General features: G+C 42.2%; 1 protein-coding gene across 1 annotated transcript in view; it reads right to left on the bottom strand.

The window, feature by feature from the left end:
• The window catches only part of GTF2F2 (general transcription factor IIF subunit 2), a 157,512-nt gene continuing 136,032 nt past the window's right edge, over positions 4,350-25,829 (bottom strand). Inside the window, 2 exon segments of the mRNA NM_001243628.1 lie at positions 4,350-4,896; positions 21,702-21,845. Coding sequence (NP_001230557.1) covers positions 4,777-4,896; positions 21,702-21,845 — 264 coding nt within the window. The 3' untranslated portion in view covers positions 4,350-4,776.

The raw sequence follows: 25,829 nt of genomic DNA on the forward strand, positions 1-25,829 counted from the left end.
AATATTCTGACTGATTGCAACTCGTAGTTCACACTTTTGTGCCCACATGCTGTTATTATCCATCTACATTCTCTATTTCCAACTAGATTTTGAACACCTCTAATGCCTAGTACTCCTGTATCCACAATGCCTGGGATCAACTAATACTCGCCAAATAAACAGTCACTGTGTTCCATGACCACATCACATTAAAGATTTAGGCCAGCAACATATTCCTTTGGTGTATTTATATTTATAAAACAATTAAAAACTCTTTTATCTTTAAGACTTTTTAAATACATACCTCAACATTTAAAGACAGGATCTACTCTAAGAAGTCATTCTTTTTTTTTTTTTTTTTTTTTGTTAAAAAGGTGATGCATGACTTCCGAGACCACTTTATTATTATTATTATTATTATTATTATCGTTGTTTCCTTTTCTAGGGCTGCTTCCCACGGCATGTGGAGGTTCCCAGGCTAGGGGTCGAATTGGAGCTATAGCCACCGGCCTATGCCAGAGTCACAGCAACACAGGATCCGAGCCGCATGTGCGACCTACACCACAGCTCACGGCAATGCCAGATCCTTAACCCACTGAGCAAGGCCAGGGATCGAACCCGCAACCTCATGGTTCCTAGCTGGATTTGTTAACCACTGCGCCACGATGGGAACTCGAAAGAAGTCATTCTTTAAAACTGTAAAATTTAAGACTAAATGACATGACAGCATCTAGTTTAAATTGGCAGTTAGAGCACTGAAAGAGTCCCTTTTATTTTTTAAATTTTTTTGTCCTTTTAGGGCCGCCCCTGTGGCATATGGAGGTTCCTAGGCTAGGGGTCAAATCAGAGCTACAGCTGCTGGCCTACACCACAGCCACAGCAACTCGGGATCCAAGCCTCATCTGTGACCTACACCACAGCTCATGGCAATGAGGTGAGGCCAGGATTGAACTCGAGTCCTCACTGGTATTAGTCGGGTTCGTTAACTGCTGAGCCACGAGAGGAACTCCCAAGAGTCCTTTTAATTTACAGGATTTCTAACAAAATCAGACAGAAGTTGTTGATTTTCTGTACTATTTCTGCTGGGCTGTCTGTTAGATGTTACATCACACTGTTGTATAGTGAACGGTGGTACCTGCTCAGAGGAAAGAAGGAGAAAGACAGGATGGGAGTATGTGAAGCAAGTAAGGTTCCAATGTGCTCTCTGGGCCCTCTTCTTAAGTACATTAAGTTTAGGAACCTACTCTGGACTCACACGGCAATGAAAACTGAACCAAAAAGATACTCGGCTTACCACATCCTGGACTGTCACACAAATGCCAGGGAAAATGACCAATGCATTGAGACAACAGCTGGCTTTGCAGTAGGTGAAGGTGGACTCTGAGGCAGCATCGCTTCAGCTAGTGCCCCATCCTCCTGTCACCTGTCACTGCGGATTCTTCACTCCGACGGAGCTCGAAGAGTCTACTCTAAAGGTGCACACCCTGTCTGGGTACCTCGAGTGTAACAGGGAGGAAAATTTCACCAAAAGGAGCTTGACTTTAAAGGCGGGACTTTAATCTCCATCCTGTGGGTAAGGGTCGCTTCGGTGTCTGGATTCAAGCAGGGAAGCCAAAGACAATTTGGCTGCCACGCTGCTAACCGTTTTCCTGGTCTGGAGGTAAGATGTGTGGTTGGGGGCAGAGGGACTGATGGGCTCTTGGGAAAGTGTCCTCGAACAGTCACTCTGCCCCAAGCGCAGACTCCCCCTATGGCGGGATCAGTACGCATGGTAATATGGGCAGGAAACGGTTCTATACAACGGATATTATCTACCTCTCAGCACTAACGCTGGGGATTAAGTGAGATAATATTTTAGGGCATTTAACACACTGCCAGTCACTTTTTACTCTTATTTTCACTAATATGTACCAACAACGATGAAAACAGATTCAAAGAAAATGCGTTCATAGACTGTAAGGAACAATTGTAACTCTGCTGAAATTCTTGAGAGCTGCTTCTGATACCATGGAGCAAACCCTGTTTACGTTTTAAAAGACGTATCAACTTTAGATGTTACTGTGGAAACATGTGATTTCAAATCTTTCTAAAGCTCAGCAACCATGATCTTATTACATTTTGTCAGTTAAGCTATCGCTAAGTGTGTGCAGTAGGTGAGTTTAACAACCTCATTTATCACACACGGCCTTCCTGTCCTCTTAGGACGTGACATCTTACCAGATGTGCATCTCCTTATCAGCCTTCCTCTCTCTCCATCTCACCGTGGTCCTAAGTTCAGGATTTCTGGCTGCTAAAACCATGTTTATCAGAGCAAGAGAGTCCTGAAATAAAGAAAAAGGAACCCAGGTGGAAGGAGAGTCTCCTCCATGACCAAAAGCTACATTTCTGCACTAAATAAGAACGCAATTTCAAAAAATCAATCAAGAATGGCATCAGTCTAGGAGTGCCCATCATGGCACAGTGGTTAACAAATCTGACTAGGAACCATGAGGTTGCAGGTTTGATCCCTGGCCTTGCTCAGTGGGTTAAGGATCTGGTGTTGCCGTGAGCTGTGGTGTGGGTTGCATCCCGCGTTGTTGTGGCTGTAGCGTAGGCCGGCGTCTACAGCTCCGATTAGACTGGGAACCTCCATATGCCGCGGGAAGCGGCCCTAGAAAAGGCAAAAAGACACACACACACACACACACACACACACAAAAGAACGGCACCAGTCTACCACGTAGATGAGCTATCCTACTGAACAGCTAAGTCTTTAAGATGCAGATACTGTCAAGTGTGACGAGGCACAAGGTAACCAAAATAAGATGAAGAAACCGGTTTTGTAGAAAATACTAAGGCACAGCTTTGAATGAGACAAAGCTCTGCCCTGGAAACTCTACCAGCTGCCAGCAAGTTCCATCTGGCAGGTGCTGTCACCACAAAAACAAAAGGTGGGTCAGGCAGAGGAGACACAGGTCTGCTCAGGGCAGCACTATCCATCCAAAAAGATGAGGTTTGGGGGGCAGATGTACACTATGAACAAGGCGTATGACAGGTGTCCTGAACTCTCAGCTCCGCAGATTTATCACACCATCCCCACCTGCTTTCTGCCACTGAGCCGTGAGGAACTGGGAAGTGAAAGGTAATGGGGAAACAACATTTGGTTCCCGCACCACAACGAGGCAGAGGAAGACCACTGGAGGCGGGTGGGGAATGGGAACACCCTTCTCCATTGACCTGATTTACAGTGGGAATGCAAGGACAAAAGTTTTCTTAATGCAGTGGTAGGCAGCCTCCGCATGCTGGTGTGCCATTGCTAAAAATCATGTAACACGGGAAAAACATCGATCTCAACGCATAGATTATGTCCTTGGTTTGTTTTAGTTACATAACATTTAAAATTGTTGGCATTTGCTGCTTTTTGGTTGCAAGCATACAGAAGCAGCTGATAAACTGAACAAGTAAAAAGCAACTTGCCAGTGTGTTTAGTTTGCGAAAGCTTCTTCTTTTTTTTTTTTTTTTAAGTGGCGCACCCACGACATATGGAGGTTCCCAGGCTAGGGGTCGAACTGGAGTTGTAGCTGATGGCCTACATCACAGCCATGGCAACGTGGGATCTGAGCCGCATCTGCAACCTACACCACAGCCCATGGCAACACCAGATCCTTAACCCTCTAAGCAAGGCCAGGGATCGAACCTGCATCCTCATGGATTCTAGTCAGATTAGTTTCTGCTAGGCCAAACGGGAACTCTTAAAGCTTCTTTTGTTTTGATGGTCTTGTTACGAGGTATGCTTTTGGATTGCCTAATATATAATACTTTGTGCTGGAAAACCTTTAACCATGGACATGTATTGCTTTTACTTTAAATTAATTAAAAAAAGAAAGATAAAAGAAACATTTTTATTCCCCAGGAAATGACAACCTGTCTGTACATATCAGCCTTAGCTGTCCAATCTTCCTCTAGTTTATAAACAGCATTTGTCAGTCAATACATGTCTCCTGAATGTGCAGTAAAATCTGGGGTCAAAGACAGTCTTTTTTTTGGCTGCGCCCGCAGCATGCCAAAGTTCCCCAGGCCCTTAACCTGCTGAGTCACGAGGGATTCCTAAAGCCAGTCTTTGAGAAGCTTATAATCTGGATAGACTATACACTAGAAACAGTATTTAATTTCTAATTATTTTAAGAGCCTCCCCAACAAAAAAAAGAAGGAAGAAAGTAAGACCGAGTGACCGTGACTTTTTCCATTTCTCATGTCACTGGGGTAAACTAAGCTAGTGACGAAAACTGCTGTCTTAGTACAAACACAAATGCTATCCTTTCATTAACGTGTGTGAAGATGAAACACAACCAACTGTTACAAAAAATAAAGACAGCTTCATACTTGGACCATTTCAGAATAAGGAACTTTGGCTTTTTAATTCCTTTTGAGAGTCTGTGGCTGACTGCTTTTCTCCTGCTATGCCATTCTCTTGGCACAGAGAGAAACAGGGACGGGGAGGCATCTCCTAATTTTACATTTTAAAAGTTAACATTTAAAAAGAAAAACCTTCTTCAACCCCCAACCTCGAACCCCATCATGAATAATCTGGTTTAATACAAGTTAAGTCTATAAATAAATGTGTTCTTTTGCCTCAAAAATCAGTTAAGCAACTTTACAAGAATTCTTGTTTAAAAACTTTACCTAGAGAAATTAAAGTACCAGTCATTTTCCCCCTACACAGACGGTGCTCAAGTCTTCAGGTATCAAGGCCGCTTGCTTATTATTATTAGCGCGTCACCCTTGAGTTGTTCTGTTAACAGGCGGGCCTGAGTCTTCTTAATCACTCTTTTCTTCTGCTTGATAATGTCTGTACTCTGGCTTCAGCTCCCAAGTGTTTTTGTGGATCCCTTTTACATTCTGAATACCGATTTCTTTTAAGATTTCCTTCAGGTACGACTGGAAAACAAAAAAAAAGTTTGACAGATGAGATTATGAAAGCAGGAGACAAAATTTAAAATAAAATGATACACCAAGCCACATTTACAAGTCATAAAAACTATGACCCAGAAAGCTTAACAAGATTTCTTAGAGTTTCAGTGTGGCTCAGTGGTAACGAACCTGGCTAGTATCCATGAGGATGAGGGTTCAGTCCCTGGCCTGGCTCAGTAGGTTAAGGATCCAGCATTGCTATGAGCCACGGTGTAGGTTGCAGACGTGGCTCGGATCTTGGAGTTGCTGTGACTGTAGCATAGGCCAGTGGCTGCAGCGCTAATTTGACCCCTAGCCTAGGGACTTCTGTATGCTGTGGGTATGGCTCTTAAAAAAAAAAAAAAAAAAAAAAAAAAGACAAAAAAGATTTCTCTGCAAAGAAGTTTACCAAACTGCATCGTTTGATTTTATACGTACAATATGTAATAACTGCATTAAATATATGATCATTGCATTAAAGGGGTTGGAAATCCTGAATGCCAGCAACCTTGAAAGCTTGAAAAAAAAGTCTAGATGAAAATATACTAGAGGAATTCCCTCTGTGGTGCAGTGGAAATGAATCCAACTAGTATCCATGAGGATGTGAGTTTGATCCCTGGCCTCACTCAGTGGGTTAAGGAATCCAGCATTGCCATGAGCTGCAGTGTAAGTTGCAGAGTGACTCAGATCCTGCATTGCTGTGGCTGTGGCGCAGGCCAGCAGCTATAGCTCTGATTTGACCCCTAGCCTGGGAACTTCCATATGCTGTGGGTGTGGCCCTAAAAAGCAAAAAAAAAGAAAGAAAAAGAAAAAAAGGAGCAGGAGCATATATTTAAAAAATGACATTTATCTTTGGAACATTAATATTCTATGAAGCAAGCACATGACAGATACTCAGAATGCTCAGTTCTAAGGTGAATTCTCAAACTCGCTATTAGGCCACTTATTTTTCTTGGGTAATAAGGTAAGTTATCATGTAGGTTTACTATTATTTGTATCTGGGCCCAGCTTGCTGAGAGAGGGTGAGGCATAGTAAGACACGTTAAAAACCCTGGCGGGCGTGGCTGTGGCTTTCTTGTGCTTGGCCAGCACAGGACAGGGGAGTGACGATGGAGGGCAGAACTCACCCTGCGGTACTTTAGGCACCTGACAATTCAGTGTGGCCCAGAGGACTACATCATGGAAAGGATGGCTATTCGACAGATGAAACACCAAACCCCACCTTTGCCTGCCGATGCCCGAGGTGAAAGAGCACTGCATCATAAGCTGACCCATACGAGTTACAGTACCTCCTTTTTGGAGGAGACAAAAGTTCACCATTTAACACAATTTCTTTTGTGTGTGTGCTGCTTCCAGTTACAGGTACATTACACTGACTCATTCCACTGATAGAAGGTGTGATTTTTTCCTATTCATTGAAATGAGGCACTAATTAGAAAACTAGCTGAGAGCATTCACCTTGTTTAAGGCAGTGCCTTTCTCGAGTGTGGTGCTAGAGAGACTACGTGCGTCCGAACCTCACGGGAGCCTGTGAGATCAGCCTCGTTTCAGGTCCCGTCAATCAGAATCCTGGCGCCAGGCCTGGGAATCTGCACTTCACAAGCCCCCAAGAGCCTGGCTTAACGGAAGTTCCGGAGCATCTGTTTCAAGGAGTCTTTTGGCTCTAAGACTCTAGGATCTTTGGGTCGTTGAAGTGCCACTTCGTTTTCTGAGCCCGACAACATCTACCACCACCTGACAGTGACTGTACGATGCTCTATGGTTGATAATGTACTTTCTTTTAGGGGCTCCCGTGCAGCACTGGAACTACATATGGGCCCCTCAAACAGCCCCCGCTGGCTCAGCGCTCACCTGAGCCGCTTCCCCATCCGGGCAGCCAGGCCCCAGCAGGTGGCAGCAATGAATCGAAGGAGGCCTGGATTTCCTCAGGAGGAGGCCGGCCGGCCTGCCTGCCTGCCTCCCACGTCTTCAGTAGCTGGCTTCACGGAAGGACCCCGGTAAATGAGTAAGCATATTACTCAAGTAAGCCGCAGACAACCAGGTAATATGCACGCCTGCCATCTGCTACTTCAGATTGCATTAAAAAACAGGGACTCTGTTCATTAATTACTTTCTAATTAAACATGATTCATAAATGGAAAATGATGGGCTGGGCTTTGATTTTCAGTTGAGGTGCCAGAATGACTTCTTTGTAAAATTCCAAAGAATGGTTTATTGTGAGAATGGCGAGACCCTGGGCACCAACAATCATACTACTGTGGATGCACTGCAATGGGTCAAAAATGAAGAGAGCAAGTGCCACTAGCACTGTGGTTGCCTGACAGATGCTCTCTCCACTTCAAGTCTAGCACACTCATTTATAATGTGGATACAGAAGATGAAAAGCCTACAAAGGGTTAAATACAAAATATTAGGAGTTCCCCTGGGGCACAGCAGGTTAGGGATCCGGCGTTGTCACTGCAGTGGCTTGGGTCACTGCTATAGCACAGGTCTGATCCTTGGCCTGGGAACTTCCACATGTTGTGGCACGGCCAAAAAAAAAAAAAAGTCTTAAGTGTACAAATTCAGCTGCCTTCATGTATAGTGCATTCTCATTTTGGTGAAGTAGTATAATGAGGCTATGGAGTTTTTGGGTTTTTCATGAAGACACCACTCTTTTCTTCTTCTAAACAATAAGAATGGAATGAGGGAGTTTCTGTAGTGGCTCAGCAGTAACGAAACCGACTAGCATCCATGAGGATGCAGGTTTGATCCATGGCCTTGCCCAGTGGGTTAAGGATCCGGCATTGCACGGTGGCTACAGTGCCGACTGGACCCTTAGCCTGGGAACCACCATATGCTGCAGGTGTGGCCCTAAAAGGACCAAAAAAAAAAAAGGAATGGAATGAGAGAGTCACGGTCTCCATCTGCCAGGTAACATGATGGGATGAGGGCCACCATATCCAGGCATGGTACAGAATTCTGTTTGCGGGGGAGGGAGGGACAAGCTTCTGAAGTTTGAGAATGCTCCAAACTGCGACCTAAGACCTTTCAACTACAACTAAATGAATTAACTTGGCACAAAGCCTTAGCAGAGAAAGTAGCAGTAATAATGGAGAGAAACAAGGTCAGGAAAACCTTGAAAGGAGGTCACAGGGGAACAGTGAGATCATGTCATTTCTGTTTAAAACTTTTCTGACTTCCCCTTTGGCCTACAGGTTACATTCCAAACAGGCATCCAGGGGGCCTCCTTCCCCCTGGGCTGCAGTTGCGTCCCTGAGTATGCAGGCCCTTGGTTTTCTTTCTTTCTTTCTTTTTTTTTTTTTTTGGTCTTTTTGCCTTTCCTAGGGCCGCACCCGCGGCATATGGAGGTTCCCAGGCTAGGGGTCGAATCGGAGCTGTAGTCGCCGACCTACACCAGAGCCACAGCAACGTGGGATCCGAGCCGTGTCTGCAGCCTACACCATAGCTCACGGCAACACCAGATCCTTAACCCACTGGGCAAGGCCAGGGATCGAACCCACAACCTCATGGTTCCTAGATGGATTCGTTAACCACTGGGCCATGACGGGAACTCCAGGCCCTTGGTTTTCTTCCTCGTGCTCTTCCCTTGGCCTGCACGCTTATCTCCTTCCCTCGAATCTCAACGCCTCATCCTTTAAGATTTAGTACAAATGTCACACTCTTAAGAGAAATTCTTCCTAACAGTCCCACCTCTTAGACCTACATTTCACACGTACGTCCTCCAGGGAGAGCCTCAACCACCTAACAACACGAACCCCGTGCTCCCACTGCAGGGCCTGCCTGCACATCACAGAGGTGCAGGCGCTTACGCTGAATGGCTCATGCGTGCTTGCGAGTACCAGAAGGCGCTAAGAGGACTTTGTGTTTGTGGAAGGGGGGACAGTGTGGTTGAAGGGAGATCACTTTGAAGGCCCAGAGGCATCAACCTGCTCACTCTAGCTGTCTTCCGTTTTCATCTAATTAATACACACGGCAATGTCCCAGTCTGAGAAATAAATTGATTAAACTGTATTATTTGAACGTGAATGACGCTAACTACTTAAAAAATCTGTACTACAGTGCTAAAATACTGTTTGAAACAAAGCCAACAGAGGTGGAAATTTTAAAGGCTCTAGAAGGGCTGAAAATTAATTGGTTATCTAACTTTCTTTTTAAGAAATTTCTATCTTCACACAAATATTTATTTTAGCACCAGGTAGTGGCACATATCCTGCTTTTATCCTCACAGAGCTCACAGTTTAAGAACAGAGTGAGTGCAGGGCAGACAAAGGCATATAAGCAGGAAGCCATAAACTGAAACAGAAGCACAGAACTAAGGATGTACATGCAGGACACGATGGGGAACTCGGGCAGTGGCACCTGACCCAGCCGGAGTCAGGAGGCTGGATTCCCGGAGGATGTACATTTGGTCTTTTGAACTGAAGAACAATTCTGTGCAGGGATCGAACCAAATCAGTTCTCCTCCTCTTTCCTATTCTATCCACTGATTTTGCAATTTAATTTTTTGCCTGACCACTTGTATTTTAAACAAAAGATTCTAGAACTGAGTAAATCATCCTTCGGTCACAAAGGATCAGAAAGATTTCTCATTGCTGGCAATGGGCAGTTTTACAAAACAAGATCTGAAATAATAAACTGGCACAGGTCCAGCAATTCTTCCTCAAAGGGATATGTGGGGGAGTATTTAAAGCCAGTCTGAATGCAGAGGGGAAAATGGATAGAACATTACTGCTTCCTTGCAAGGAAAAGGCAAAGCACCTCTTTCTGCAGCTGGGAGGTCGAGTAGGATGTGGTTTGATTTGTGGGTCAAGATAAAACTGTGGTGGCCAAAAAGCCAGAAATCCACAGATCAAATTCCTAATTTCTCCCCCAAGATCAAGACAAACCTATGTAGAGTCATAAGGCACAGGAACCCCCTATTCTGGCCTCTCTTCTTCCTTCCCGCCTTCACCGCTGCCATTTCTCATATATTTTGTTCTGTCAACCAAAGGAAGGATTTATCTGCATTTGCTTTGTCAGTAATTTTAGTGTCAAGCATTCACATACATAATAATAAATTATTAACTATATCTAAATTTCTACAAGTTGATAAAAAAAATACATCTTTAGCAGAGAGCTGATCACCAAATAATAATGCTTTAGGTAAGCTAATGCTACAACCCTCCTAGACCTCTCATCACAAAATCTTCCCCAAAAGGTTGGACTGAATATGCATTTTGTAAATCCATACCAAAGATGGTGCTGATTAACACAGGCACCAAAGGGAAACAAACCGCTAAATGCTTTTTATAAAGTGAGCCAGCAGCAAGGGCACTCATTATCAGTCCTGTGATAATTTCAAAGTTATCACTTCATGTTTATGTGTGTTTTGTGTGATTGACTGTGACTCCTTTAAGCAAGGTTAACAGAATAGAGGACTCACTGATGAGGATCTTAGTGGCTCCAAGGCACAACATTCTTTCATTAAAAAAATAAACAAATCACACATTATGCATAAGCTGTGCACCAAGGCAACCCATGTTTTCACCCCTTTAGGCAGAGAGAACCACGAACAGGGGAGGGAAGATGATGCCGAGGACTCCTCTGGAACATGGGCCATCTCAGCATTCTGCTCCTCTTTCCCTTCTGCTTTCATCTCTGTTGTTCTACGATTCCTGCCCTATCTTCCTCTCAGGGTCCCACAGGCTGCATTTCTCCCTTTGTAAAACTCCAGGAAGCAGAGAGATGATGGCTAATGAAATGGCCAAGCCACAAACCCTACCCACTGCCCAAGCCCTATGTTATGGCTTAATGCAAATTCTAAAAAAGAAATGTATTGCTGCATGAACACTTGTGTGCTGGTGAAGCATCTCACTTTTAGTACAGTTCACCTATCCAGCTCTGGCACTTCTTCTTCTTCTTTTTTGTCTTTTTGCCATTTTCTTGGGCCACTCCCACGGCATATGGAGGTTCCCAGGCTTGGGGCTGAATTGGAGCTGTAGCCGCCGGCCTACACCAGAACCACAGCAACTCAGGATCCGAGCCACGTCTGCAACCTACACCACAGCTCACAGCAACGCTGGATCCTTGAGCCACTGAGCAAGGCCAAGGATCGAACCCACAACCTCATGGCTCCTAGTCGGATTCGTTAACCACTGAGCCACGACGAGAACTCCTAGCACTTCATTTCTATGTTTGCATATTTCAGATAAAGTGTACTTCCTTTCGGACAAAACTTTTGATTATTTTTTTGGCCCTGGCATGCAGTGGCTTGATGATGTGGGATCTCAGTCCCCAGACTAGGGACTGAACCCAGGCCATAGCAGTGAAAGCCACCAAATTCTAACCACCAGACTACCAGGGAACTCCCCAAAACTTTCCATTTTAACTATCTGTTTAAAGACATGCTTTCTAGACTCTATTAGTTTATTTCTATGCTAAACATAACTTAACCTTGGAATACTCATGCTATTCCAAAGCTGGGATATGATGGCTTCTAATTGGGGGAAACAAACATACAAGCAGACATAAAGTTCATGTTAAAAATGTTAACTAGGAAATACGACCAAAGACACCAAAACTTAATAAAGATAAAAAAATCTTACTGAAAGATAAATATAAATTCTTGCATTTAGAATCATGGAAACTACCTATTAGTACCACTGTTGTGTAGTTTAGAATGTACAAAAAAATAAGGTATCAATTGACATAGTTACTATTAGTCCACTTGAAAATACTTCTAGAAATTAAATGGCAAGCAAAGAAAATCTTTAGGTACGTATTTTACCATAGAACATTTTTAGAAAATTAGCTGGCATACTCAATGATGAAGCATTATTCACCCTTAAAATATTTGGAACAGACAGGAAAACTTTATCTCAGTAGTACATAAAAGTTTTTGCTGGCTAAGGATTACAAAAGGATTGATGACAATGCAGTTCCTCAGCTCAAACAGTTATTACCAACCGACCCAGCAATACTACCCCCAAGAAAAATAAAAACACACGTTCACACAAAAACGTGTACATGAATGTTCACAGCGGCTTCAGTACAGTAGCCAGAATGCGGAAACAACGAAGGTCCGCCTATGTGTGAACTGATAAAGAAAATGCTGTCCATCCAAATAAGGATATACTATTTGGCACTAAAAGAGAAGGAAGCACTGATACATGCTACGACATGGATAAAACCTGAAGATACTCTGCCTAACAAAAGCAGCCAGTCGTAAGAGACCAACCATATATTGTATAAATCCATTCATATGAACAGTCAGGAATGGGCCCATCTTTAGAGACAGAGAGCAGATTAATGGTTCTCTAAGGGCTGGGCGGGGGAGGGGTGTGTGTGTGCAAGGGAGTGACTGCTAATAAGTACACAGTTCCTCTGAGAGCCGAAGAAAATGCTCTAAAATTGATTATGTCAATGGTCATACAGCTACGTGAATATATTAAAATCCACTGAATGGTAACTTGTACTGAAAATAAGGTTTTAAATTGATAGGAAAAGAAAGAAAGGAGACCTTTTCCGCTCATAACAAATAAGATAACACCATTTTTTATTAACAAATTGCTACCGGTCGAGTAACACTTCCAATTCCCAGTGATTAGCGTTGTGGATCAGTCCCTGTGTACTGGGAAATAGATGGAATTAGGGACATCCGAGAAGGAACGAATGGCTCTAGCCTGCAGTACAGAACTGAAGGTGGCACAGCCTCTGGTATCTCAACTCCCCTGCTGAGTTAGAGAAACCAGAAGGCTTCAAACACTTATCTAAATCCACAGAACAATGTTTTCTCTAATGCAGAGACCAATGCAAAGAAAATGACTTCTTTCCCAAGATAATTCGCATAAGGGTGGCAAGCTTAAAAAACGTCCTTCCTTCTAGCTTGCTCAGGGACTAAAGAAATCAAGAGAAGACAGTTAATGAGCTTAAACACTTACTTTTATGTCCCTTTAAAATCAGATGAGACTCGGAAGGGCAGAGAAGATTTTATGGGTAATAACATTTTTCAGAACAAATATAAGTTCTGTGGCCTACTGCTTTAATTAAAAACTCTACATAGGAGTTCCCATCGTGGTGCAGTGGTTAACGAATCCGACTAGGAACTATGAGGTTGCGGGTTCGATCCCTCGCCTTGCTCAAAACAACCCGGCATTGCCGTGAGCTGTGGTGTAGGTTGCAGATGCGGCTCGGATCCCGAGTTGCTGTGGCTCTGGCGTAGGCTGGTGGCTATAGCTCCGATTCGACCCCTAGCCTGGGAACCTCCATATGCCGCGGGAGCGGCCCAAGAAATAGCAAAAAAGACAAAAAATAAAAAAAACAACTCTACATAAAATTTTTACGTCAAAGATGCCCTGGAGTTCCTGTAGTGGCTTAGCAGGTTACAAACCCAACACAGTGTCCATGAGGATGTGAGCTGACCCCTGGCCTCACTCATTGGGTTAAGGATCCTGTGTTGCCACAAGCTGAGGGTAGGTCATAGATGTGGCTTAGGTTTGGTGATGCTGTGGCTGTGGTGTAGACTGGCATCTGCAGTTCTGATTCAACTCCTGGCCCCCGGAGAACTTCCATATGCTGCAGGTGCAGCCATTAAAAAAAAAAAAAAAAAAGATGCCCAATTTTGTTTACTGAGAGCCTATTTCAGATATCACTTTACCTACATAATATCTCATGTAAAATCTGGACTCAATTGGTTACGTTAGTAAATTCATCTCCAATTTTACCTCATTAAGAAATAAGGTTAAAAAGAAAAAAAAGTAAAAAAAGGCTGAAAGGAACCATGTAAGTTAAAGAGAAAATATTAGTATTTCACAATAAACTTGGTAGTAAATTATTAGTTATTAGAAACTTCTGTTCATAAGGAAAGCATTAAAATTTCATAAATGTGTTTAAATTTTACCACTTATATTCAACATAGTTAATAATTTATTTTAGTATGACACTTCATATCTAAAACTTTTAATTAAGACTCAAATTCATAAGACAGCAACCATAGCCTAACTGATTACACGACAAATAATTTCTTTTTCCTTTTTTTTAAGGCACTTGTGGTATATGGAAGTTCCTGGGCTAGGGACTGAATTGGAGCTATAGCTCCAGCCTACACCACAGCCACTGCAACGTCAGATCCGAGCCGCATCTGCAACTTACGCTGTAGTTTGCGGCAACACTAGATCCTTAACCTACTGAGTGAGGCCAGGGATTGAACCTACATATTCATGAACACTAGTCTAGTTCTTAATCTGCTGAGCCACAACGGGAACTCTATAAATAATTATTTTTTAAAACTTAAGTCTCACAAAGGGCTGTCATTAATTAACCCCCTCTGTTGGAAAACTGGCAATCTTTTTAGTTTTAGTAGTACCACTCAAAAATAAAAACTTCCAGCTATAGGAAAAATGAAGACAGAACTGAGAGGGGACTATGGGAACAGAAAGGAAATGATAAAGACTTAGGGAAAATAAAAAGAGAAAAGGAATCAAGTAAAAAAAGGAAAGCTACGTCAGAACAAAAGACATTATAATAAAAATAATACTGATTTAGTCATAAATATGGGAATCAACTTCAAACATTAGAAATATCTATTTTTATCTTGAATTAGGAACTAAATGAGCTAAGATAAAATTTAGACTCCATTCTCTATGTACCTGGCTTACATTAATGATGATGATTCTTAATAATACAGAAATTTGAAAGAAGCCTGCCTGAGAGAGAAATTAGCCTTTTCCCCCCTCATTAAACAGGGTTCATTGTCAGAAAAATATTTTCCTTGCTTGTCTTTTTTTTTTTTTTTTTTGTCTTTTTAGGGCCGCGCTTGCGGCATAGGCACGTTCCCAGGCTAGGGTCCAATCCGAGCTATCAGCTGCAGGCCTACACCCCAGCCACAGCAACGAGCACCACGTCTGTGACCTACATCACAGCTTTGGCAATGCCAGACCCTTAACCCGCTGAGCGAGGCCAGAGATGGAACCCGCGTCCTCAGGGATGTTAGATTCATCAACCACTGAGCCACGACAGGAACTCCTTGTTTAAGCTTACTGTGAGCCGAGTTTCTCTTTCTCGTAGTCTCAACCAATTCACAGATCTATCAGAGCATATACCTGTAGATAAAATTTTATCTTTTGACAGGAGAAAGGCTCAGTAAATCAAATTCTCTAGCCATTTTATCCTTTAAAAAAGCATGTCTTCTTTTATCATACTGATGCTAAATCTCACTTCACTTATTTCAATTCAAGCCTTTATTTAGGTATGCCTGGAAACAAACTCTGAGGATTAGGTTAACACTACCTAACTGCAGCACTGGCTTTATTAAAAAAGGCTACTTTGTGCAAATAAACAACAGCTCATTGAGCAATATTCTGTGCTGGGCAACCTGAAGCATGGGCATCAAGCTGCTTCAAAAATCAAAGCCATGCAAATCTTTGCTTCACTGTCCTTGTTGGTTTGAGCTTTTATCAAAGTGTGCAAACTGTTCAGTTATATGCTCTGAATCAAAAAGTAAACAGCCCACTGGATCAACATGATTAGGGACTGCTGATTTAGAAGGCGCCATCAACAATTAAAGATAAACTTCCCTGAATACCGACCTGAAACTGAGTGCATTTAGAGCACAAGGAAATGAGAGGTTCACTTAAAATCAGCGCTGATTTTCAATGACACTTTTAACAGAAAAAGTGTGTGTTTGAAGAAACACTGGTAAACAGATGCTGTGTTGCAGAACAGTAGCTGGGGCTCAAGGTGGCCTGGCAGTGTGGTGATTCAAAGGAGCAATGACAGAGTGTTTCCAATGGTTTGTATTTTTGAAGGAAATGCTGTTATGCTTCTATTTTACAGATATAATAAAATATAAAGAAAGACTAGACTTAACACATTTAAGGTGAAAGAGCAAAGACTGTCAAAAGAGAAATAATTGGTTTACTCTGATATTTCACTTCCAAGGGGGAAAAAAAAGCCAAAATTTAAACTGCCTAAAAGCACTCCTTTAAATGGATACCGTGTTTCTGACTTTTTATCAGTTACCAGAGCGTGGCCTTTTAAAATTGGCTCATTTGCCCTTAATGAGTATCTTTAATTCTCTGATTGCTTATGCAAGTCACATACTGGAGCAGGAGAGAAAAAACCCGGCCCTAAGCCTAATCAATCATTTTGCCTGTAGAAGTTAAAGTCTTTAGGAAGAAGAGTATAGAAGGGAAGGAACTGGAAAACAGAGGACTCTGGATTCACTCAGAACGTCCAAATGACATACTAAAGGTCAGAAAGCAGATGGTAACTTAGGAATATACCAATAGTGTTACTAACAAAAAGAATGTTATATACTTCATGGTTAGAAATGTGGGGGCCATCAGAAATTAGAGAATGCCATTAAATGCAGCTACTCAAGAACTGATTACACAAATAAGGCCTTTTTTCTTCCCTTTTCCCCAGGGCTCAAAAACTTCTTTAATAATACTAGTAATGAATATTAGTCAAATATTCTGCTTTGACAATGCAGCTTTCATAAGCATTGATTATTATGAGGATCCTGAAAACTAGGTATTTTTTAAAACATATTTATAAAGTAGCTTATAATCATAAAATGTGAACATACTGGTAAATTTTATATTAAGCTTGTCAATTAAATATTAATAATGTATTAAACATTACATGTATTTAAGTGCCAAGTGGCTAAATGGCAGGGCTGGAACCTGAATGAGATCCTATTACTCCAAGTGCCACACGCTTAACATTATACCAAGAAGTCTCTTTTCTGGCTCTCTGGTCTTCAGGCTGCACTGGGTGCCTTCATTCTCTTGGTGTTGCTCAGACAAAATCCAATTAGTAAGGGTACCAGTAGACGACCGTTAGCGCAGACTGACCTCTGAACCTTTAAAGGGGATAGTTAGGGGAGTTCCCATCGTGGTGCAGTGGTTAACGAATCCGACTAGGAACCATGAGGTTGCGGGTTCGGTCCCCGCCCTTGCTCAGTGGGTTAACAATCTGGTGTTGCCGTGAGCTGTGGTGTAGGATGCAGACTCGGCTCGGATCCCGCGTTGCTGTGGCTCTGGCGTAGGCCAGTGGCTACAGCTCCGATTCAACCCCTAGCCTGGGAACCTCCATATGCCGCAGAAGCAGCCCAAAGAAATAGCAAAAAGACAAAAAAAAAAAAAAAAAAAAAAAAAAAAAAAAAAAGGGGGGGGGGATAGTTAAATACACAGAGGAGAGATGGGCTCCAGCCACTTTCTGGGTCAATGGGCTTTGCCAGCTCAGTTCAAATGTGAGTGGGAGGTGGACAGGAGGAGATGAAACAGGAGAGGGAGAGAATCGCAGATGGAGAGCTGCAAAGACTGGGAACGATTATCCAGACCAACTCCTTCCATTTCGGATATGGAAGCGACTTCTCCAGATCCCACTGAGATAGCACTGGAACCCATGCTGACCACTTCCTGCCCTCTTCTCTAGGCAAGGACAACTTAGCTCTGGCCTTCCATGCTTTCTTGAGACTGACCCTCTGTACTGCATGTCTGCCACAAAGCACGTGAGGCCTATCGAAATCCGTCTGAGGAAAGTACGGCGGTCCTTTAAGATGGAGGATGTGACCACATGCTTTATCTCCAATCAATCTGTCTAATAGTTACTGAATTTCTACTATGTTTGTGTTGTGGAATGTAGGACTATTTAGGTATACGAATAATATACAAACCTGCCTTCAAAAACTTTATGCTTGCTGAGGCAGTTTAGTCCTTTGATGATAAAACTATTTTAATTTAGTTTCTTTCTAGATCAGTGGTTCTTAAGCTCTGCTCCCTAGAAAAATCCACACACTTTACCTATATTCAGGAAATTACTGGATCTGAAGAATTGAGATTGAGAGAAATATCAGCTATTCCTTTTCTTTGATGCAAAAAGAATAAACTTTAAAAACAGTATGTCATTCCATATTACGGCAAAGAAACTGCTTCCCCTAGAACTGTCTGAATGTTCCTCTACAAACACTTATTTTCCCATATCTAATTTTGTGTGCATGTTAAAATTCACGAGAATACATTGTTTGCATTCAAAATTTGTAGAATGGCCTTTTCATGCATATATAAAACACAAAGATAACCTTCATTAAAATCAGAAGAAACAGAGCTTAGCTTATGAATTATTCTATTTCAAAATTTTTATCTAGCTTGGAATGAATGCTGTTTCTAAACCTTTGATGCTGAAGGGAGTGAAGTCATTAAGATGAGCTGATAATACTGCTGAAAGCATGAGCACTTTCTCCTCTGGTTAAAAAAAAAAGGTATTTAGATCTTTTAGGATTCAAATCTCTTAATGAAAAAGTGAAAGGATGTAATATAACAATAAAGAAATCTCTACAGAAGTAGGCAACTGTATCATCAACACTGAACTTTCAGAAATCATTTCCTAAAGCTTCGAACAAATCAGAAAAAAAAAAAAACAAAACCACGCTGTTTATGTTAAAATATTTTATAAAACTGGTTATCTTGTTATATATTCTGAAGCAAATAAATGGAGCAGTTACAATTAACATATTCTTGAGTATTCTGGCTACAAAATGATAAAGGAAAATGGAAAAAAGGATAGAAAATAAAGGGGTTTCCAACTGATTTTTTTTTTTTTTTTTTTTTTTGTCTTTTTAGGGCTGCCCCTGCAACACGTGGAGGTTCCCAGGCTAGGGGTCAAATTAGAGCTGTAGCCATCGGCCTACACCACAGCCACAGCAACGTGGGATCCACGCCAAGACTGTGACCTACACCGAAGCTCACAGCAATGCCAGATTCTTAACCCACTGAGTGAGGCCAGGGATTGAACCCGCAACCTCATGGTTCCTAGTCGGATTCATTAACCACTGAGCCACGACGGGAACTCCTCTAATTTTTAAAAACTGTTATGTTATAGGTTTTATTCCGTTATAATTCAATTTGATACTCTGCTAACTTTAGGTGTGAGAAAGTTAAATAGGAGGAAATGTGACTCAAAGGCTGGAGAAAGGATTCAGATCTCATTTGTTACCAACATTTTAAATGGATTAGAAACACAATTTATTAGCAAATAGGCACAAGAATCTGGATAAATGATAAGAACAAAAAAAATTTTTTTTTGTTTTTTGTTTTTTGTCTTTTTGCCATTTCTAGGGCCGCTCCCGAGGCATATGGAGGTTCCCAGGCTAGGGGTCTAATCGGAGCTGTAGCCACCAGCCTATGACAGAGGCACAGCAACGCAGGATCCGAGCCGCGTCTGCAACCTACACCACAGCTCGTGGCAACGCCGGATCGATAACCCACTGAGCAAGGGCAGGGACCGAACCCACAACCTCACGGTTCCTAGTCGGATTCGTTAACCACTGCGCCACGACGGGAACTCCACAAAAAAATTTTTTTTTCTTTTGGTCTTTTTTTGCCTTTTCTAGGGCTGCTCCTGCAGCATATGGATGTTCCCAGGCTAGGAGTCCAATCGGAGCTGCAGCCACTGGCCTACACCACAGCCACAGCAATGCTGGATCTGAGCCATGTCTGCAACCTACACCACAGCTCACAGCAACGCTGGATCCTTAATTCACTGAGCAAGGCCAGGGGTTGAACCCACAACCTCATGGTTCCTAGTTGGATTCGTTAACCACTGAGCCACGGATGGGAACTCCAAGAACAAAAACTTTCTAAAACCTTAATTTATTAAAATTTTCCTTGAAAATGTAGATTTGGCCAACCCAACCACAATCTCAGTGAGCAGTGTGAGGCAGTACAGCGCAAGTTTAAAGGAGCTAATGTTAGTGCTATATAGATGCTGATTAAATTAAAAAAAAAAAATCCACAGATAATAGTTCACAAAATGGGAAGAGACCAGTATGGCTTTTAAAACAATGTGATTCTATGAGGCACAACCTTTACCTCCATTCCCTCCAAAAAAGCTGAATTGTGTAGAGATGGAGGGGAACAAAATACAAGAAATGATACAAACAGACTTCGGGCTTAAGGTCAAGGATCAATCAAAAGGAGGACAAATCCACCTTTTTTCAGATGAAACTATCGGTAGTGAATGTCTTTAAAGTTTAAAATAATGGGCATTGTTCCACCTGCTCCTAGACGAGCATCACCTTCTGCTCAGCCAACCGTGACCTGGCCTGGCCTCCACCATTGCTTTGAGGCTGCCCCTGCCAGAGCACAGCTACACATGGAGTTGCCCATGAGAGGCACTGATCAACTGCTAATCCAGTTTTGTTATTTAGAATGTGTACCCTGGTGACTTTCCACTTGGAGCTCATTTTTAAAAGTCACTCTTAGACAGAAATGAAGAGACATTTTTCAAAAGAGGTAGTGCACAGGGCCGAAAGGCTCATGAAAAGATGCTCAACATTAATAACCATTAGGGAAATGAATGTCAAAACCACAATGAGATATCACCTCACACCAGTCGGGAACAGCTATCATCAAAAACAGTAACAAAAAAACAAAGCCCAAAAACCAAAAAATTCCAAAAAACCTAAAGCCCACAAATAACAAATATTGGTGAGGGAACCCTCCTACACTGTTGGTGGGACTGTAAATTGGTGCAGTTGCTGTGGAAAACAATATAGAGGTTTCTCCAAAAACTGGAAAAGAACCACCACATGATGCAGCAATTCCAACAGTGGATATATACATCTAGGGGGGAAAAAAACAAAACTCACCAACTCAAAGGATATGTGCACCTCAATATTCATAGCAGCATCATTTAATTTTTCTTTTTATGGTCGCACCCAGGGCATATGGAAGTTCCTGGCCCAGGGACTGAATGTGAGTCACAGCTGCAACCTTTGCCAGATCCTCTAACCGACCGCGCCAGGCCACAGATCGAACCTGCATCTCCACAGCGATGCAAGCTGCCCTAAGTCAGATTCTTAACCCACTGTACCACAATGGGAACTTTTTTTAAACTTCGTATTTCATTTTTTTGGAGTGGGGGGTAAAGGAGAAAAAGATAGCTTTATTGCTTTGCCAGGCAAAGGGGGCCATAGCAGGTTAGTGCCTTAAAGACTGGCCCCCTTTTTTAAAAAAATAATTTCCAAGATGTGAAAGCAACCCTAGGTGTCCACCAAGAGACGGATGGATAAAGATGTAGTGTCTATATACACACAGTGGAACACTGCTTGGCCATAAAAGTGAAAGAAATGTTGCATCTGCAGCAACATGGATGCACCTGTAGAGCCTTACACTAAGTGAAATAAGGCAGAGGGATAAAGACAAACACTCTACGTTAAAACTTATATGTGGAATCTGAACAATACAACAAATTAGTGAAGATAACAAAAAAGAAGCAGACTCATAGATACAGAGAACAAACTAGAGGCTACCAGTGGGGAGAAGGGAGAGAGGAGGGGCAATAGAGGGGGAGGGAGTAAAAAGGACAAACAATTAGGTGGAAAGTAGGCTACAAGGACATACTGTGCCATACAGGGAGTATAGCCAATATTTTATAACACTCTAACGAAGTATAACCTTTAAAAATGAAACAAGCAAAAAACCACAGGTACCATTTTTTTTTTTTTTAAATGAAAACGAGTTTCTAGCACAATGCCTGGCTTACAGAAGGACACAATAAATATGAATTGAATGAATGAGCTTTCATAAAAAATAAATAAATAGATTTCACAACAATGAAGCTAAAGTTACCAAATAAATAATTAAAAATAAAAACAAAAAGGAAAGACAGAGAAAAAAGGCTACATTCAGACATCTTTTCTGTGCTGGAGTAAAACCTGGCATCAGTGTGGGTGTGAGTGAACTTACTGACAAGGCACTTCTCAGGAAAGCCGTACGAGTGAAGGGTCAGTGTGAGCAGATACATACCACAGGCTGTTTCGTGATGTCCACCAGGTCCTTCAGGTTGTAATACTGGTGTTTCTCAAAAGCCGAAAACAGCATATCCAAAACATATTGCTTATCAGCTCGGGCTCGTTTTCCATCTTCTTTCTTTTTCCTTTCATATTCAATCTACATGCAAAAAGAAAAAGGAAAAAAAGAAGACGACGTCAATCCAAGACGCTCCCTCTGAGACGGAGCATTGTCTTTTCAGCCGTTCACACGACTGTGAGACGTTCAGTCATGAGGCAGCAGGTCCAAGAGCAGCGTTTGGAACCGGGGGCTCACTGCTCGCAGGGCTCCTCTCACCTTTCAGGCTCTAAGAAGGTGTGCATGCCTACTGGAAACCATTTTCATTATTTCCTAAAGCTTTAGGGAATGTGTCCATTTCCCCCCAAACAGCCTTCTTTGCTGAAATTATATCAATGCAGCATGGCTACTGGTTAGTACGATGCTGATCACAAGGTCTAACTGCAATTCTTTGTTTCTGATTACCCACAATACAGTAAAAATAGTTTATCTGATGGATACAGTTTGGTAGGTAACATCTTTCAAAACTGGAGTTTTCTCAGGGCAGGAAGAGGGCTAAGGGGCAGGCGGAATGTGGAACCGGTTCTCTAGGAATGAAACATTGGTAAAAAGGAAAGAACATGGGCTGTGACAGAAGCCTGTTTCTCTCTAAAATTTGTGACCTACCTGAACTTGTTTCTTCTGTAAAATGAAGCAAGGACGGGCAAAGAACGTGTAAACTCTCTGCTAGCATTACCATCCAGAGATACGTACACTTGTTAAAAAAAATTACCTTCTTACTGAAAGCGTGCAACTTACATTCACGTTAGTTGATTAATCTTTTAATTTTTAAAGAAAATATTAAAGAAAATATTAAAGAAAATATTAAAGCCTCAGGAACTTGTTATAGGACATAAACTGCAGCAGCCCACCTGGTAAATAAAGCATCAGGGGGCTAGGTGAAAGCTGCCAGAGAATAATCTTCTGTGCATCAACTGGAATTACTATAATCTAGAGACCAGCTTCAAAGACAGTGAAATGCCTGTCAAAACCTATGATTAAAATTATGCACAAATTCTAGCCTCATAGTTAGGTTTATTTTCTGTTTTTTTTTTTTTTTTTTTTTTTTTTTTTTTTTGTCTTTTTGCCATTTTTTGGGAAGCTCCAGCGGCATATGGAGGTTCCCAGGCTAGGAGTCGAATCGGAGGTGTAGCCGCCGACCTACACCAGAGCCAGAGCAACGCGGGATCCGAGCCGCGTCTGCAACCTACACCACAGCTCACGGCAACGCTGAATCCTTAAGCCACTGAGCAAGGCCAGGGATCGAACCCGCAACCTCATGGTTCCTAGTTGGATTCATTAACCACTGAGCCATGACGGGAACTCTTCTCTGTATTTTAACAATAGAGATTTAAAAAGATAAAGTCTAATTTCTACTGGTGTTAAGAGTTAAAAAAAAAAAAATATATATATATATATTTTACTTTTTAGGGCTGCACCCTTGGCATTTGAAGTTGCCAGACTAGGGGCGGAAGTGGAGCTGCAGCTGCTGGCCTATACCACAGTCACAATAATGTCAAATCTGAACCACATCTGCGACCTATACCACAGCTCACGGCAACACCGAATCCTTAACCCATTGAGATAGGCCAGGGATCAAACTGGCATCCTCATGGATACTAGTCAGATTCATTTCTGCTGCGTCACAACAGGAACTCCCAAAAATATATTTTACATATAATCAGAAATTTTCAAACTATAATTTGCAAGAGGAAACTTTGACAACAATGGGTATCTGCCTTTCGATTAATAAAATTAGGAGACGTGGAGAAAGGACCAAATTAAAATGTCTTAATTTTTGTGATATGTACACCTTGGGAGTAAAACTCAAAATCCATTTCTCTCCATAACAGATGAAGCACGGATGATGTACTCGGTATTGTACTAAAATATGGGGAAAATAAGATACTCTCTTTTAAAAGACACTCCTTAGAGCTTGTGCATTAGTAGGTATACCGAGGGTCTTGGGCATTTTAAACGCAGTCAAAGTAACAGTAACAGCAGTAATGTAGTAAGCGAACCATGGAGCTCCCCAGGGCAAGACTAGGATGCTGAAAAAGTGTGCAAATGTACAGCACAGATTATATTGTTGGGGAGGAATGAAATCCAGCCAGCCTCAAGATTTTCTGGGTGGGAAGAGCCTGAAAGAAAGCAACTAAGGGCAGCTGTGAAGGAATTATTAAAGAGCAGAGTGACTAGAAGAGCTGGATTTAAGACTGGAGAGGAAGAGACCAGAAAAATCCATGACCAAGGGGAAAATTCATGCCTGCTCAATGTGCGGAAGATGGAAAAACAGGTGAAAAAACATGCACATTAAGGACAAAGGCAGAAGTACAGAGTCTGCCCCAATTCTTCAAGAAAGGAGGCTGTATGGATAGCCAAGAGCAAAGGCTTGGACCTGAGGGCCACTCAAGGGAGAATTTTCTTTCTCTTGGGTCAAAAGTAGGACAGAACTAAGAGAGTGTCTGTATGTGGAGAAAGAAAGCATGATAACACCAGGACAAAACCCACAACTCCAAGCAGGAGGGTCTTTGGACTAAAAAGAGGAATGATAATCATAGAACACCTTAAAGGGATTCATATATATACACACACACACACACACATATATATACACACATACATATACATATTTATATGTATATATGTCTTTTTAGGGCCACACCCATGACAGTATGGAGGTTCCCATGCTAGGGGGCACTGGTCTATGCCACAGCTGCAGCAACACAGCATCCGAGCCGCATCTGCGACCTACACCACAGCTCATGGCATCGCCGGATCCTTAACCCACTGAGTGAGGCTAGGGATAGAACCTGCATCCTCCATGGATACTAGTCAGATTCATTTCTGCTGAGCTTCTACTCAACAGGAACTCCCAAGAGATTAATATTTTAAGTCTTGCTTTGTGGACCAATGTCTGAAATATGTCATATTTTTCTCAGTTTACAACTGTACTTAGTTTGCAGCCTGAAAGTCCAGATTTTTTAAAAAAAAATTTATTTAAAATCTAACTTTAAATTTAATTTAAAAAATCTTGGTTTACATGCTTTGATCTCAAAAATACCACGCTTAACACTGGTGCTTTCCTACTTTAAATTAGAGTGACAAGAGACTAGAATTGTATGCTTATTTTCTGTATTAACCATGTCTATCAATGGCTCAATAACCCAGGGGACAGGGAAGCCTAATTTTATTTTTTGACTAATGAAATAAAAACACTTAGAAGTGTAACCTGGAGTTCCCGTCGTGGCGCAGTGGTTAACGAATCCGACTAGGAACCATGAGGTTGCGGGTTCGATCCCTGCCCTTGCTCAGTGGGTTAACGATCCGGCGTTGCCGTGAGCTGTGGTGTAGGTTGCAGACGCGGCTCGGATCCCGAGTTGCTGTGGCTCTGGCACAGGCTGGCAGCTACAGCTCCGATTAGACCCCTAGCCTGGGAAACTCCATATGCCGCGGGAGCGGCCCAAGAAATAGCAAAAAGACAAAAAAAAAAAAAAAAAAAAAAAAAAAAAAAAGAAGTGTAACCTGAAAACAGACATAAAAAACCCCCCAGCAATGACAAAAATGGAAATATTCTTTCTTAAAGAAATTTAATTCTACATTTATTTAAAAACAAAAAAGTAAACTGGAAACATCTCTTTAATGCCCTCAGGGTCTGTGCCTATAGGATTACCTACAGAAAAGATTGTTGTAAAACAATTTTTTTTTCCAATGGCCACACCCACAGCACATGGAAGATCAAGGACCAGGGACTGACTCTGAGTCTAACTGTGACCTAAGCTGCAGCTGTGGCAATGCAGGATCCTTTAGCCCAGCGCATCCATCAGGCTGGGGATCAAACCCATGCCTCTGCAGTGACCTGAGATGCTGCAGTCAGATTCTTTTTTTTTTTTTGTCTTTTTGCCTTTTCTAGGGCCGCACCCTCGGCATATGAAGGTTCCCAGGCAAGGGGTCTAATCAGAGCTGTAGCCACCGGCCTGCACCAGAGCCACAGCAACGCAGGATCTGAGCCACGTCTGTGACCTACACCACAGCTCATGGCAATGC

The sequence above is a fragment of the Sus scrofa genome, chromosome 11 (assembly GCF_000003025.6).
Source record: "Sus scrofa isolate TJ Tabasco breed Duroc chromosome 11, Sscrofa11.1, whole genome shotgun sequence".
NCBI lineage: Eukaryota > Metazoa > Chordata > Mammalia > Artiodactyla > Suidae > Sus > Sus scrofa.